Genomic DNA, 13,957 nt, shown 5'->3' on the forward strand with positions numbered 1-13,957 from the left:
GCACATTGAATTCTTACATTTATTTATTTTAAAAAAACTTGAGTTTGTAGAACACCTTACCTCACGCAGGCTTGATGAGGACTAAGGCGGCCAGGGCCTGCTTGGTTGTGATGACGCAAAATGCTGTTAACGTTTGGTCCAAGTACTGCTAAACGGAAGGGTTTTAAAAGTGCTAAAAAAGGCGATTTGATTTTATTTCTACCGTGTTCAAGTATATAATTCTATTTAAATAAAATAAATATTTTGAAGGTTGTAGAAATATTTTTTTTGGAGATTTACCACTGTTGATGCAACCTCTTTAACACCACCTTATTTAAGACGTCACATGAGTTGTTTGTGTCCTTTATGACATCCTTAAAAACAGTAAGTTTCCTGTTTGGAATGATTTGTAATTTTGTTTGACTGCCAGATGGGCAGATGGAGTTTTTTTTAAAATCTCACTCCCTCTGAGCACGTGCAATCGGGTCAAATTCAGAACCAAATTACTGCTAAGCTACAGGTTCGTTTTCAGATTCGTGTTCAAAATATAACATTCAAGTGAAATCAAGTTGTTTCTCAATCATAAACTGACATTTATGGACAAACAATCAAAGGGAACCAATTGCTTAACCCTGCTTTTTGCTTTGCGTGCATTGGGTAATAATGAAAGTTCACTCTTTAGTATTATTACGTTTGTGGGGGTAGATGGAGGAATTTCATAGTAAAGACAGGGTTGTATAGTATAGGATGGTCCATGGACAAGTAGGAGACATGTCGATGGACTTTAAGTAGGGAAAACTGTCAGCTTCAGTTGTTCCATGTCACGGGGGGGGGGGGGGTTAAGTAGGTGGGGTCTAAGGCTAGTTTCTCTCAGTATCTGATTGCTCCCTGTGACGTTTTCCTATGTTTTTACATTTACAAGGCTGGCCATGAAGAACCACATTTTCACAACAACAATAACCAGCAGGCTAAATCCCACCTCCCAGGAAACGTAACCGGCAGGCCACACCCCGCGAGGTTGATGATTGGTTGGGGTGACTTCGAGAGAGGAGGGCAGTTGGAAGAGGATAGTCGGCCCCTCTGGTTTCCTCTCGGCACAACGGGAAAGCTGCCCGATACTCGTTCCCATGACAGCCTCGGCAGTGGCCTTGTATGATCAAAGAGAAAGGCGGCACCATTTGGTGTGTTTGTGAAGGACCAGAGCTGTACGGCGGTTTGTGGGTTCCTGGCATTGAAGACCGACCGCACAAATTACGCGATGGAGGTGGCCGCGGAGAACGACTTGGCGCCATTTTGGTACGTTTTCCTGTGCAGTGGCGATGTGGTTTGATGAACACCAGGCTCCAAAAGGACATCTGTGGACACAAAGCTGAGTGCCGACATAAAAGGGGGGATTTTTAATATTTTTTTATCTTTCCCCTTGTCTGTTTTTGTGACCGAGTGGAGACGTCTCAAATTAGGATTTAGTTTACCTCACTTTTCATTACCTCCCGCTTTGAATTATTGTCATAATCACCCTCTTCCTTTGTGTTTATTAAATCATTATTGTCGAATTTCTTTGTGTTTGTTTATTCATTGTGGGTTTGAGGATAAACCCGTGTGATTCGGGTAAAAAGCGCTTTCCTTGCTCCCATCCCATGCGTGTCGTAACCGCCAATAATTTTGGCTCTTCGCCTGCGTGTTAAAACCGTTTGGCTATCCATCCAGGTTGGTGTTAAATCGGCCTGAATACAACGGTATTAAATGAACACATTTTGTCATGGAGGGAGGATATTATTACAAGACTTTGACTTAACTGTATGGTAAAGATGGTGAATGAATATTGGGTATAGCCAAGAATCTGATTTGGAGATCAACTGCATGATACACCATGCCATGTAAGCAGCAATCAGATCCACATTTGATTGATCGCTAATAACACGTGTGGATACCTCTACATTGAAGAACAAAACTTTGTTAGGACAGTGAGCAGTCATAGAATAATTGTGTGATTTTTTTGGGGGGGATATTTAATATTCAGCAGCATATTATCTGTGTTTAAGGTAAGATGCTGCTTGAGTTTCCATTTTTATTTATAGATAAGGGCAACATTTGATCATGCTGAGATTTTCTTAATATGGTTGCGAACATTTTTTTTTCCCTCTCTAGAGATTCCCTTTATATCCATCTTATCCACCCTGTGTCTTTTCCTCCCCCCCCCATCTCGACCCACACCCATTGTTTGTCCAAGTCTCCCTCTATCTTGGCCTTCACCTCTGCTGTTGGTACCCCCTTCCGATAGATTGTCATTCTGGCACAAATGTTTGTCCCATTTTTGCATTCCTGCAATGCCGTATTTCGCTCCCAATTGAGATGATTGAAATTAATCGTAAAAACGGAACCAATCAATTTGTCCCACCATGAGAGCAGTAACGTGGTCTCAAATATCACACCTTGAACAATCACCTGCGTTTATTCGTGCAACGTTTCGAAGCAGCGCCTGAGCGCTGTTTGTCAGACAAAGAACTGTTGACGGTACTGTTGGGAGATTCTTGGCTCTGAGGGTCATCTGACAGCAAAAATGAAGCTGCCTGGGCACTCTGACGCAGAACGCCCGTAAGGATCAGCTCCGCGGATGCAATGAGGAACCCGGTTTGGCGTGCTGGGAGCCAGCGAGATGCGTCTTCTTCACAGGACACGATCACAACGTTGTCCTGAATCATGGAGAGGAAATGAATGTGTGGGGATGTTAGTGGGTTTGGAAAATTTCACTTCACCATGTTACAATGACGATTGTAAGACCCCTATCTGCATGTAATTGGGTTTTCCTATTGCATGTTGAAGTAAGTGCCTTTACCTTGAGTGTATGTGGCATCTTGGGCAGGAAAATTCCCCCAGCACACTTGATAATGGTACTCATATACTCCGGTTCTGGCTTCACACTACATGTCACATGCACTTGCATGCCCTGAACATCACAATCACCACCATAGTTTCATCAAGATTGTCCATTGATAAAGTATACCCGAACCCACTTCTTTCCCCATTAGGGGCAGCCAAGTTCCCACCTGAAGGCAAGGCTCCTTGCGAGCCTTTGCTAGCGAATCCTGCAGACAGAAGTCAAAGCGACGCTCCGCTTCAGTGTCCTGAACCAGGAAGTCCTCCTCCGGCAGAATTGTTTTTTTCCGCAATGACTGAACAGAGACAAAGGTCATAAACTCTCAATGAGGAAAGATCACCAAGATGCAGTAAAGGTGAGAGCGCAAAGAGTTGGAATTACAAGCTGTTGGCAATGGACACGGCAATGAAAACGCGATAACATGCAACAGGTGTGTCATTGAGGTTGCTCGAAGAAATTGCTTGGACAGCCGGGATGTCAATGTTGTGGCAACTGACTTGTTTTTTTGGTGGGGGGGGCGGCGGGGAGAGAGAGAGAGAGAGAGAGAGATGCGAGAGAGAGATGCGAGAGAGAGAGAGATGCGAGAGAGAGAGAGAGAGAGAGAGAGAGAGAGAGAGAGAGAGAGAGAGAGAGAGAGAGAGAGAGAGAGAGAGAGAGAGAGAGAGAGAGAGAGAGAGAGAGAGAGAGAGAGAGAGAGAGAGAGAGAGAGAGAGAGAGAGAGAGAGAGAGAGAGAGAGAGAGAGAGAGAGAGAGAGAGAGACGGGGGGGGGGAGAGAGACACACGGGGGGGGGGAGAGAGACGGGGGGAGAGAGAGAGACGGGGGGAGAGAGAGAGAGACGGGGGGGGGGGAGAGAGAGAGAGACGGGGGGGGAGAGAGAGACGGGGGGGGAGAGAGAGAGACGGGGGGGGAGAGAGAGAGACGGGGGGGGGAGAGAGAGAGACGGGGGGGGAGAGAGAGAGACGGGGGGGAGAGAGAGAGACGGGGGGGGAGAGAGAGAGACGGGGGGGAGAGAGAGAGACGGGGGGAGAGAGAGAGACGGGGGGGAGAGAGAGAGACGGGGGGGAGAGAGAGAGACGGGGGGGGAGAGAGAGAGACGGGGGGGGGAGAGAGAGACGGGGGGGAGAGAGAGAGACGGGGGGAGAGAGAGAGACGGGGGGGAGAGAGAGAGACGGGGGGGGAGAGAGAGAGACGGGGGGGAGAGAGAGAGACGGGGGGAGAGAGAGAGACGGGGGGAGAGAGAGAGACGGGGGGGGGAGAGAGAGAGACGGGGGGGGAGAGAGAGAGACGGGGGGGAGAGAGAGAGACGGGGGGAGAGAGAGAGACGGGGGGGGGAGAGAGAGACGGGGGGGAGAGAGAGAGACGGGGGGGGGAGAGAGAGAGACGGGGGGAGAGAGAGAGACGGGGGGGAGAGAGAGAGACGGGGGAGAGAGAGAGACGGGGGGGAGAGAGAGAGACGGGGGGGAGAGAGAGACGGGGGGGAGAGAGAGAGACGGGGGGAGAGAGAGAGACGGGGGGGAGAGAGAGACGGGGGAGAGAGAGAGACGGGGGGAGAGAGAGAGACGGGGGGAGAGAGAGAGACGGGGGGGAGAGAGAGAGACGGGGGGGGAGAGAGAGAGACGGGGGGGAGAGAGAGAGACGGGGGGGAGAGAGAGAGACGGGGGGGAGAGAGAGAGACGGGGGGAGAGAGAGAGACGGGGGGGAGAGAGAGAGACGGGGGGGAGAGAGAGAGACGGGGGGGAGAGAGAGAGACGGGGGGGGAGAGAGAGAGACGGGGGGGAGAGAGAGAGACGGGGGGAGAGAGAGAGACGGGGGAGAGAGAGAGACGGGGGGAGAGAGAGAGACGGGGGGAGAGAGAGAGAGACGGGGGAGAGAGAGAGACGGGGGGAGAGAGAGAGACGGGGGGGAGAGAGAGAGACGGGGGGAGAGAGAGAGACGGGGGGGAGAGAGAGAGACGGGGGAGAGAGAGAGACGGGGGGGAGAGAGAGAGACGGGGGGAGAGAGAGAGACGGGGGGGAGAGAGAGAGACGGGGGGGAGAGAGAGAGACGGGGGGGGAGAGAGAGAGACGGGGGGGAGAGAGAGAGACGGGGGGAGAGAGAGAGACGGGGGGAGAGAGAGAGACGGGGGGGAGAGAGAGAGACGGGGGGGAGAGAGAGAGACGGGGGGGAGAGAGAGAGACGGGGGAGAGAGAGAGACGGGGGGAGAGAGAGAGACGGGGGGAGAGAGAGAGACGGGGGGGGGAGAGAGAGAGACGGGGGGGAGAGAGAGAGACGGGGGGGAGAGAGAGAGACGGGGGAGAGAGAGAGACGGGGGGAGAGAGAGAGACGGGGGGGGGAGAGAGAGACGGGGGGGGAGAGAGAGACGGGGGGGGAGAGAGAGACGGGGGGGAGAGAGAGAGACGGGGGGAGAGAGAGAGACGGGGGGGAGAGAGAGAGACGGGGGGGGAGAGAGAGAGACGGGGGGGAGAGAGAGAGACGGGGGGGGAGAGAGAGAGACGGGGGGGAGAGAGAGACGGGGGGGGAGAGAGAGAGACGGGGGGAGAGAGAGAGACGGGGGGAGAGAGAGAGACGGGGGGGAGAGAGAGAGACGGGGGGGAGAGAGAGAGACGGGGGAGAGAGAGAGACGGGGGGGGGGAGAGAGAGAGACGGGGGGGAGAGAGAGAGACGGGGGGAGAGAGAGAGACGGGGGGAGAGAGAGAGACGGGGGGGAGAGAGAGAGACGGGGGGGAGAGAGAGAGACGGGGGGAGAGAGAGAGACGGGGGGGAGAGAGAGAGACGGGGGGGAGAGAGAGAGACGGGGGGGGGGAGAGAGAGAGACGGGGGGAGAGAGAGAGACGGGGGGAGAGAGAGAGACGGGGGGAGAGAGAGAGACGGGGGGGAGAGAGAGAGACGGGGGGGAGAGAGAGAGACGGGGGGGAGAGAGAGAGACGGGGGGGAGAGAGAGAGACGGGGGGGAGAGAGAGAGACGGGGGGAGAGAGAGAGACGGGGGGAGGAGAGAGACGGGGGGAGAGAGAGACGGGGGGGAGGGGGGAGAGAGAGAGAGACGGGGGGGAGAGAGAGAGACGGGGGGAGAGAGAGAGACGAGAGAGAGAGACGGGGGGAGAGAGAGACGGGGGGAGAGAGAGAGACGGGGGGGAGAGAGAGAGACGGGGGGAGAGAGAGAGACGGGGGGAGAGAGAGAGACGGGGGGGAGAGAGAGAGACGGGGGGAGAGAGAGAGACGGGGGGGAGAGAGAGACGGGGGGGAGAGAGAGAGACGGGGGGGGAGAGAGAGAGACGGGGGGGGGGGGAGAGAGAGAGACGGGGGGGAGAGAGAGAGACGGGGGGGAGAGAGAGAGACGGGGGGAGAGAGAGAGACGGGGGGAGAGAGAGAGACGGGGGGAGAGAGAGAGACGGGGGGGGAGAGAGAGAGACGGGGGGAGAGAGAGAGACGGGGGGGGGAGAGAGAGAGACGGGGGGGAGAGAGAGAGACGGGGGGGAGAGAGAGAGACGGGGGGGAGAGAGAGAGACGGGGGGGAGAGAGAGAGACGGGGGGAGAGAGAGAGACGGGGGGAGAGAGAGAGACGGGGAGAGAGAGAGAGAGAGAGAGACGGAGAGAGAGAGACGGGGGGGAGAGAGAGAGACGGGGGGAGAGAGAGAGACGGGGGGGGAGAGAGAGAGAGAGAGACGGGGGGAGAGAGAGAGACGGGGGAGAGAGAGAGACGGGGGGGAGAGAGAGAGACGGGGGGGGGAGAGAGAGAGACGGGGGAGAGAGAGAGACGGGGGGGGGGGAGAGAGAGAGACGGGGGGGAGAGAGAGAGACGGGGGGGGAGAGAGAGAGACGGGGGGGGAGAGAGAGAGACGGGGGGGAGAGAGAGAGACGGGGGGGGAGAGAGAGAGACGGGGGGGGAGAGAGAGAGACGGGGGGGAGAGAGAGAGACGGGGGGGAGAGAGAGAGACGGGGGGGAGAGAGAGAGACGGGGGGGAGAGAGAGAGACGGGGGGGAGAGAGAGAGACGGGGGGAGAGAGAGAGACGGGGGGAGAGAGAGAGACGGGGGGGAGAGAGAGAGACGGGGGGAGAGAGAGAGACGGGGGGAGAGAGAGAGACGGGGGAGAGAGAGAGACGGGGGGGGAGAGAGAGAGACGGGGGGAGAGAGAGAGACGGGGGGAGAGAGAGAGACGGGGGAGAGAGAGAGACGGGGGGAGAGAGAGAGAGACGGGGGGGAGAGAGAGAGACGGGGGGGGGAGAGAGAGAGACGGGGGGGGAGAGAGAGAGACGGGGGGAGAGAGAGAGACGGGGAGAGAGAGAGACGGGGGGAGAGAGAGAGACGGGGGGAGAGAGAGACGGGGGGAGAGAGAGAGACGGGGGAGAGAGAGACGGGGGAGAGAGAGAGACGGGGGGAGAGAGAGAGACGGGGGAGAGAGAGAGACGGGGGGAGAGAGAGAGACGGGGGGGGAGAGAGAGAGACGGGGGGGAGAGAGAGAGAGAGAGAGAGAGACGGGGGAGAGAGAGAGACGGGGGGGGGGGGAGAGAGAGAGACGGGGGGAGAGAGAGAGACGGGGGAGAGAGAGAGACGGAGAGAGAGAGACGGGGGGAGAGAGAGAGACGGGGGGGGAGAGAGAGAGACGGGGGGGGAGAGAGAGAGACGGGGGGGAGAGAGAGAGACGGGGGGAGAGAGAGACGGGGGGGAGAGAGAGAGACGGGGGGGAGAGAGAGAGACGGGGGGGAGAGAGAGAGACGGGGGGGAGAGAGAGAGACGGGGGGGAGAGAGAGAGACGGGGGGAGAGAGAGAGACGGGGGGGAGAGAGAGAGACGGGGGGAGAGAGAGAGACGGGGGGGAGAGAGAGAGACGGGGGGAGAGAGAGAGACGGGGGGAGAGAGAGAGACGGGGGGAGAGAGAGACGGGGGGAGAGAGAGACGGGGGGAGAGAGAGAGACGGGGGGAGAGAGAGAGACGGGGGGGAGAGAGAGAGACGGGGGGGAGAGAGAGAGACGGGGGGAGAGAGAGAGACGGGGGGAGAGAGAGACGGGGGGGAGAGAGAGAGACGGGGGGAGAGAGAGAGACGGGGGGGAGAGAGAGAGACGGGGGGGGAGAGAGAGAGACGGGGGGAGAGAGAGAGACGGGGGAGAGAGAGAGACGGGGGGGGGAGAGAGAGAGACGGGGGGGAGAGAGAGAGACGGGGGGGGAGAGAGAGAGACGGGGGGGGGGAGAGAGAGACGGGGGGGAGAGAGAGAGACGGGGGGGAGAGAGAGAGACGGGGGGGGGAGAGAGAGAGACGGGGGGAGAGAGAGACGGGGGGAGAGAGAGAGACGGGGGGGAGAGAGAGAGACGGGGGGGAGAGAGAGAGACGGGGGGGAGAGAGAGAGACGGGGGGGGAGAGAGAGAGACGGGGGGGAGAGAGAGAGACGGGGGGAGAGAGAGAGACGGGGGGGGGAGAGAGAGACGGGGGGGGGAGAGAGAGAGACGGGGGGGAGAGAGAGAGACGGGGGGGGAGAGAGAGAGACGGGGGGGGAGAGAGAGAGACGGGGGGGGAGAGAGAGAGACGGGGGGGAGAGAGAGAGACGGGGGGAGAGAGAGAGACGGGGCGGAGAGAGAGAGACGGGGGAGAGAGAGAGAGAGACGGGGGAGAGAGAGAGACGGGGGGAGAGAGAGAGACGGGGGGAGAGAGAGAGACGGGGGGAGAGAGAGAGACGGGGGGAGAGAGACGGGGGGAGAGAGAGAGACGAGAGAGAGAGACGGGGGAGAGAGAGAGACGGGGGGGAGAGAGAGGGAGAGAGAGACGGGGGGGAGAGAGAGAGACGGGGGGGGAGAGAGAGAGACGGGGGGGAGAGAGAGAGACGGGGGGGGAGAGAGAGAGACGGGGGGAGAGAGAGAGACGGGGGGGAGAGAGAGACGGGGGGAGAGAGAGAGACGGGGGGGAGAGAGAGAGACGGGGGGAGAGAGAGAGACGGGGGGAGAGAGAGAGACGGGGGGAGAGAGAGAGACGGGGGGGAGAGAGAGAGACGGGGGGGGGAGAGAGAGAGACGGGGGGAGAGAGAGAGACGGGGGGAGAGAGAGAGACGGGGGGAGAGAGAGAGACGGGGGAGAGAGAGAGACGGGGGGGAGAGAGAGACGGGGGGGAGAGAGAGAGACGGGGAGAGAGAGAGACGGGGGGAGAGAGAGAGACGGGGGAGAGAGAGAGAGAGAGACGGGGGAGAGAGAGAGACGGGGGGGGGAGAGAGAGACGGGGGGGAGAGAGAGAGACGGGGGGGAGAGAGAGAGACGGGGGGGGAGAGAGAGAGACGGGGGGAGAGAGAGACGGGGGGGGAGAGAGAGAGACGGGGGGGAGAGAGAGAGACGGGGGGGAGAGAGAGAGACGGGGGGGAGAGAGAGAGACGGGGGGAGAGAGAGAGACGGGGGAGAGAGAGAGAGACGGGGGGGAGAGAGAGAGACGGGGGGAGAGAGAGAGACGGGGGGAGAGAGAGAGAGACGGGGAGAGAGAGAGACGGGGGGGAGAGAGAGAGACGGGGGGAGAGAGAGAGACGGGGGGAGAGAGAGAGACGGGGGAGAGAGAGAGAGAGAGAGAGACGGGGGGAGAGAGAGAGACGGGGGGAGAGAGAGAGACGGGGGAGAGACGGGGGAGAGAGACGGGGGGAGAGAGAGAGACGGGCAAGGGGGAGAGAGACAGAGAGAAAACGGGGGGAGAGAGAGAGAGAAAGCAGAGAGAGAGAGAGAAAGAGAAGCAAGAGAGAAAGAAAGCAGAGGAAAGAAAACGAGAAAGAGAAAGCAGAGAAAGAAAGCAGAGGGAAAGAAAACGAGGGAAAGAAAGCAGAGGGAAGAAAACAGAGAGAAAACAGAGAGAGAGAGAAAGCAGAGAGAAAGCAGAGAGAAAACAGAGGGAAGAAAGCAGAGAGAGAAAGGCAGAGCAGAGAAAGAAAACGGGGAAGAAAGAAAACGAGAGAAAGCAGAGGAAAGAAAGCAGAGGAAAGCAGAGAGAAACGGGGAAAGAAAGCAGAGAGAAAACAGAGGGAAAGAAAACGAAGAGAGGGAAGAAAGAAAACAGAGGGAGAGAAAGCAGAGAGAGAAAGCAGAGAGAAAACGAGGGAAGAAAGAAGAGAGAAAGAAAGCAGAGAGCAAGGAAAGCAGGAGAGAAAGAAAGCGAGAGGAAAGAAAGCGGAAAGAGGGAAAGAAAGCAAGGGAAGAAAGAAAGCAGAGGAAAGAAAACAGAGGAAAGAAAACGAGAGAAAGAAAGCAACAGAAAGAAAACGAGAAAAGAGAAAGAAAACAGAGGAAAGAAAGAAAACGAGAGAAAGAGAAAGAAAACGGGGAAAGAGAGAGAAACGGGGAAAACAGAGGAAGAAAACAGAGGAAAGAGAACGAAAGAAAACGAGAGAAAGAAAAGCAGAGAGAGAAGGAGGGAAGCAGAGGCAGCAGAGAGAAAGCAGAGGGAAAGAAAACGAGAGAAAGCAGAGAAAACAGAGGGAAAGAAAGCAAGAGAAAAACGAGAGGAAAGAAAACAGAGGAAAGAAAACGAGAGAAAGCAACGAGAAAACGAGAAAAGCAGAGGAAGAAAACGAAGAAAGAAAACGAAAGAAAGAAAACGAGAGAAAGCGCGAGAGAAAACGAGAAGAAAGCGAGAGAGAGAAAGCAGAGAGAAAGAAAACGAAGAGAGAGAAAACGAAACGAGAGAAAGAAAACCTTGAGAGAGAAAACGGGAAAAGAAGAGAGAAAGAAAGCAGAGAGAGAGAGAAAGCAGAGAGAAGCAGAGGAAACGGGAAAGCAGAGGGAAAGAAAGCAGAGAGAAAGCAGAGGAAAGAAAACGAGAGAAAGAAAACGAGAGAGAAAGAAAGCAAAAGAGAGAAAACAGAGGAAAGAAAACAGAGAAAGAAAACAAGGAGAGAAAACAGAGAAAGAAAAGAAAACGAGAAAACAGAAGAGAAAGAAAGAAAACAGAGGGAAAGAAAACAGAGAGAAAGAAAGAAGCAGAAGGAAAGAAAACAGAGAGAAAGGAAGAGAAAACAGAGGAAGAGAAAAGAAACAGAAAGAAAACAGAGAGAGAAAGAAAACAGAGAGAAAGAAAGAGAGAAAACGAAAGGAAGAGAAAGAAAAAGCAGAGGAAAGAAAACAGAGAGAAAGAAAGCAGAGGGAGAAAGAAAGCAGAGAAAGAAAAGCAGAGAGGAGAGAAAGAAACAGAGAGAAAGAAAACAGAGGGAAGAAAGACAGAAAGAAAACGAGAGAAAGCAGAGGGAAAAGAAAAACAGAGAGAAAGCAAGGAAAGAAAGCAGAGAGAAAACAGAGAGAGAAAGAAAGAACGAGAGGAAGAAAGCAATGTGAAAGAAAACGAGGGAAAGAAAGCAAGAGAAAGCAAGAGAAAACAGAGAAAAGAAAACAGAGGAAGAAACGAAGAGAAAACAGAGAGAGAAAGAAAACAGAGAGAAAGCAGAAAGGAAAGAAAGAAAGCAGAGGAAAGAAAACAGAGAAAGCAGAGAAAACGAAAGAAAACAGAGGAAAGAAAACAGAGGGAAAGAGAGGAAAGAAAACAGAGAGAAAAGAAAACAGAGAAAACAGAGAAAGAAAACAAAGAGGGAAGAAAGCAGAGAGAAAGAAAACAGAGAGAGAAAGCAAAGAGAGGGAAAGAAAACGAGAGAGAAAGCAAGGGAGAGAAAGAAAACAAGAGAGAGAGAGAAAGCAGAAGAGAAAGAAAGAAACAGAGAAAGCAAGAGGAAAGAAAGAAAGCAGAGAGAAAGAAAACAGAGAGAAAGAAAGAAAACAGAGAGAGAAAGAGAGAGAAAGAAAGCAAGAGAGAAAGAAAACAGAGAGAGAAAGAAAACAGAGAAAGAAAACAGAGAAGAGAGGAAAGAAAACAAGAGAGAAAGGAGAGAGAAAACAGAGAGAAAGAAAACAGAGAGAAAACAGAGAGAGAGAAAGAAAATGAGAGAAAGAAAACAGAGAGAGAGAGAAAACAGAGAGAAAGAAACAGAGAGAAAGAAAACAGAGAGAAACAGAGAAAGAAAACAGAGAAAGAAAACAGAGGAAAGAAACAGAGAGAAAACAGAGAGGAAAGAAACAGAGAGAAAGAAAACAGAGAGAGAAAACAGAGAAAGAAAACAGAGAGAGAGAAAGAAAACAGAGAGAGAGAGAAAGAAAACAGAGAGAGAGAGAGAAAGAAAACCAGAGAGAAAGAAAGAAAGCAGAGGAAGAAAGAAAACAGAGAGAGAGAAAGAAAACAGAGAGAAAACGAGGAAAGAAAGCAGAGAGAGAAAGAAAACAGAGAGAAAAGAGGAAAGAAAACAGAGAGAAAGAAAGAGAGAAAGAGAGGAAAACAGAGAAAACAGGAAAGAAAACAGAGGAAAGAAAACAGAGGGAAGAAAACAGAAAGCAGAGAAGCAGAGGAAAGAAAACAGAGGGAAAGAAAGAAAACAGAGAGAAAACAGAGAGAAAACAGAGAAAGAAAACAGAGAGAGAGAGAAAACAGAGAGGAAAGAAAACAGAGAAGAAAGAAGAAAGAGAGAGAGAGAGAGAAAACAGAGAGAGAAAGAAGAGAGAGAGAAAGAAAACAGAGAGAAGAAAGAAAGAAAACAGAGAGAAAACAGAGAGAGAGAGAAAGAAAACAGAGAGAGAGAGAAAACAGAGAGAGAGAGAAAACAGAGAGAGAAAACAGAGGGAAGAAAGAAAGAGAGAGAAAACAGAGAGAAAGAAGAGAAAACAGAGGAAAGAAAACAGAGAGAAAGAAAACAGAGAGAGAGAAAACAGAGAAAACAGAGAGAAAGAAAACAGAGAGAGAAAAACAGAGAGAAAACAGAGAGAGAGAGAAAAAGAGAAGAGAAAGAGAACAGAGAGAAAGAAACGGAGAAGAAGAGAAAACAGAGAGAGAGAGAAAACAGAGGAAAGAAAGAGAGAGAGGAAAGAAAACAGAGAGAAAGAAAAGCAAGAGGAAAGAAAACAGAGAGAAAACAGAGAGAAAGAAAGAAAACAGAGAGAGAAAGAAAACAGAGAGAAGAAAACAGAGAGAGAGAAAGAAAGCAGAGAGAGAAAACAGAGAGAGAGAGAGAGAGAAAGAAAACAAGAGAGAAAGAAAGAAAACAGAGAGAGAAAGAAAGAAAAGAGAGGGGAGAGAGAAAACAGAGAGAAGAAAGAAGAGAAAAGAGAGAAAGCAGAGAGAGAGAAAGAAAACAGAGAGAAAACAGAGAGAAAGAAAACAGAGAGAAACGAGAGAGAAAACAGAGAGAGAAAACAGAGAGAAAACAGAGAAAGAAAACAGAGGGAAAGAAAGAGAGAGAGAAAACAGAGAGAAAGAAAGAAAACAGAGAGAAAACAGAGAGAAAGAAAGCAAAGAGAGAAAGAAAGAAAGAAAGAAAACAGAAGAGAGAGAAAAGAAAACAGAGAGAGAAAAGAAAGGAAACAGAGAGAGAAAGCAAGAGAGAAGAAAACAAAGAGGAAAGAAAACAGAGAGAGAAAGAGAGAAAACAGAGGAAAGAAAACAGAGAGAGAAAGAAGAGAGAAAAGAAAAGAGAGAGAAAGAAAACAGAGAAGAAAAGAGAGAGAAAACAGAGAGAGGGAAAGAAAACAGGAAGAGAGAGAAAACAGAGGAAGAAAGAAAACAGAGAGAGAAAGAAAACGAGAGAAAAGAGAAGAGAAAACAAGAGAAGAAGAGAGAAAGAAAACAGAGAAGAGAAAACAGAGAGAAGAGAACAGAGAAAGAAGAAAAACGAAGAGAGAAAGAAACAGAGGGAGAGAAAGAAAACAGAGAGAGAAAGAAAACAGAGAGAGAGAGAAACAAAGAGAGAGAAGAAAACAGAGGGAAAGAAAGAGAGAGAAAACAGAGAGAGAGAGAAAGAAAACAGAGAGAGAGAAAACAGAGAAGAGAGAAAGAAGAGAGAGAAAACGGAAGAGAGAGAAGAGAAAGAAAGAGAAGAGAAAGAAAACAGAGAGGGAAGAAAGAAAACAGAGAGGAAAAGAAAAGAGAAAACAGAGGAAAGAAAGAGAGGAAAGAAAAAGAGAAAGAAAACAAGAGGAAAGAAAACAGAGAGAAAACAGAGAGAAAGAAGAAAACAAGAAAACAGAGAGAGAAAGAAAACAGAGAGAAAGAAAGAGAGAAAGAAAAAAGAGAGAGAAAGAAAACAGAGAGAAAACAGAGAGAGA

At 52.3% G+C, this 13,957-nt stretch overlaps 1 protein-coding gene across 6 annotated transcripts in view; it reads right to left on the reverse strand.

Moving 5' to 3' along the window:
• Positions 1-2,412: 2,412 nt before the first annotated feature.
• The window catches only part of MDC1 (mediator of DNA damage checkpoint 1), a 103,561-nt gene continuing 92,016 nt past the window's right edge, over positions 2,413-13,957 (reverse strand). For all 6 annotated transcript variants that reach the window (XM_085845018.1, XM_085845008.1, XM_085845028.1 and 3 more), the window contains 3 exons: positions 3,027-3,152; positions 2,816-2,926; positions 2,413-2,672 (listed from right to left, as the gene is read on the reverse strand). In XM_085845018.1, the coding sequence (XP_085701144.1) occupies positions 2,421-2,672; positions 2,816-2,926; positions 3,027-3,152 (489 nt within the window). In that variant the 3' untranslated portion in view covers positions 2,413-2,420. The remainder of the gene's footprint in view (positions 2,673-2,815; positions 2,927-3,026; positions 3,153-13,957) is intronic.

Source organism: Eptatretus burgeri, chromosome 1, assembly GCF_056783735.1.
Source record: "Eptatretus burgeri isolate ZD-2024b chromosome 1, Ebu_testis_v1, whole genome shotgun sequence".
Lineage (NCBI taxonomy): Eukaryota > Metazoa > Chordata > Myxini > Myxiniformes > Myxinidae > Eptatretus > Eptatretus burgeri.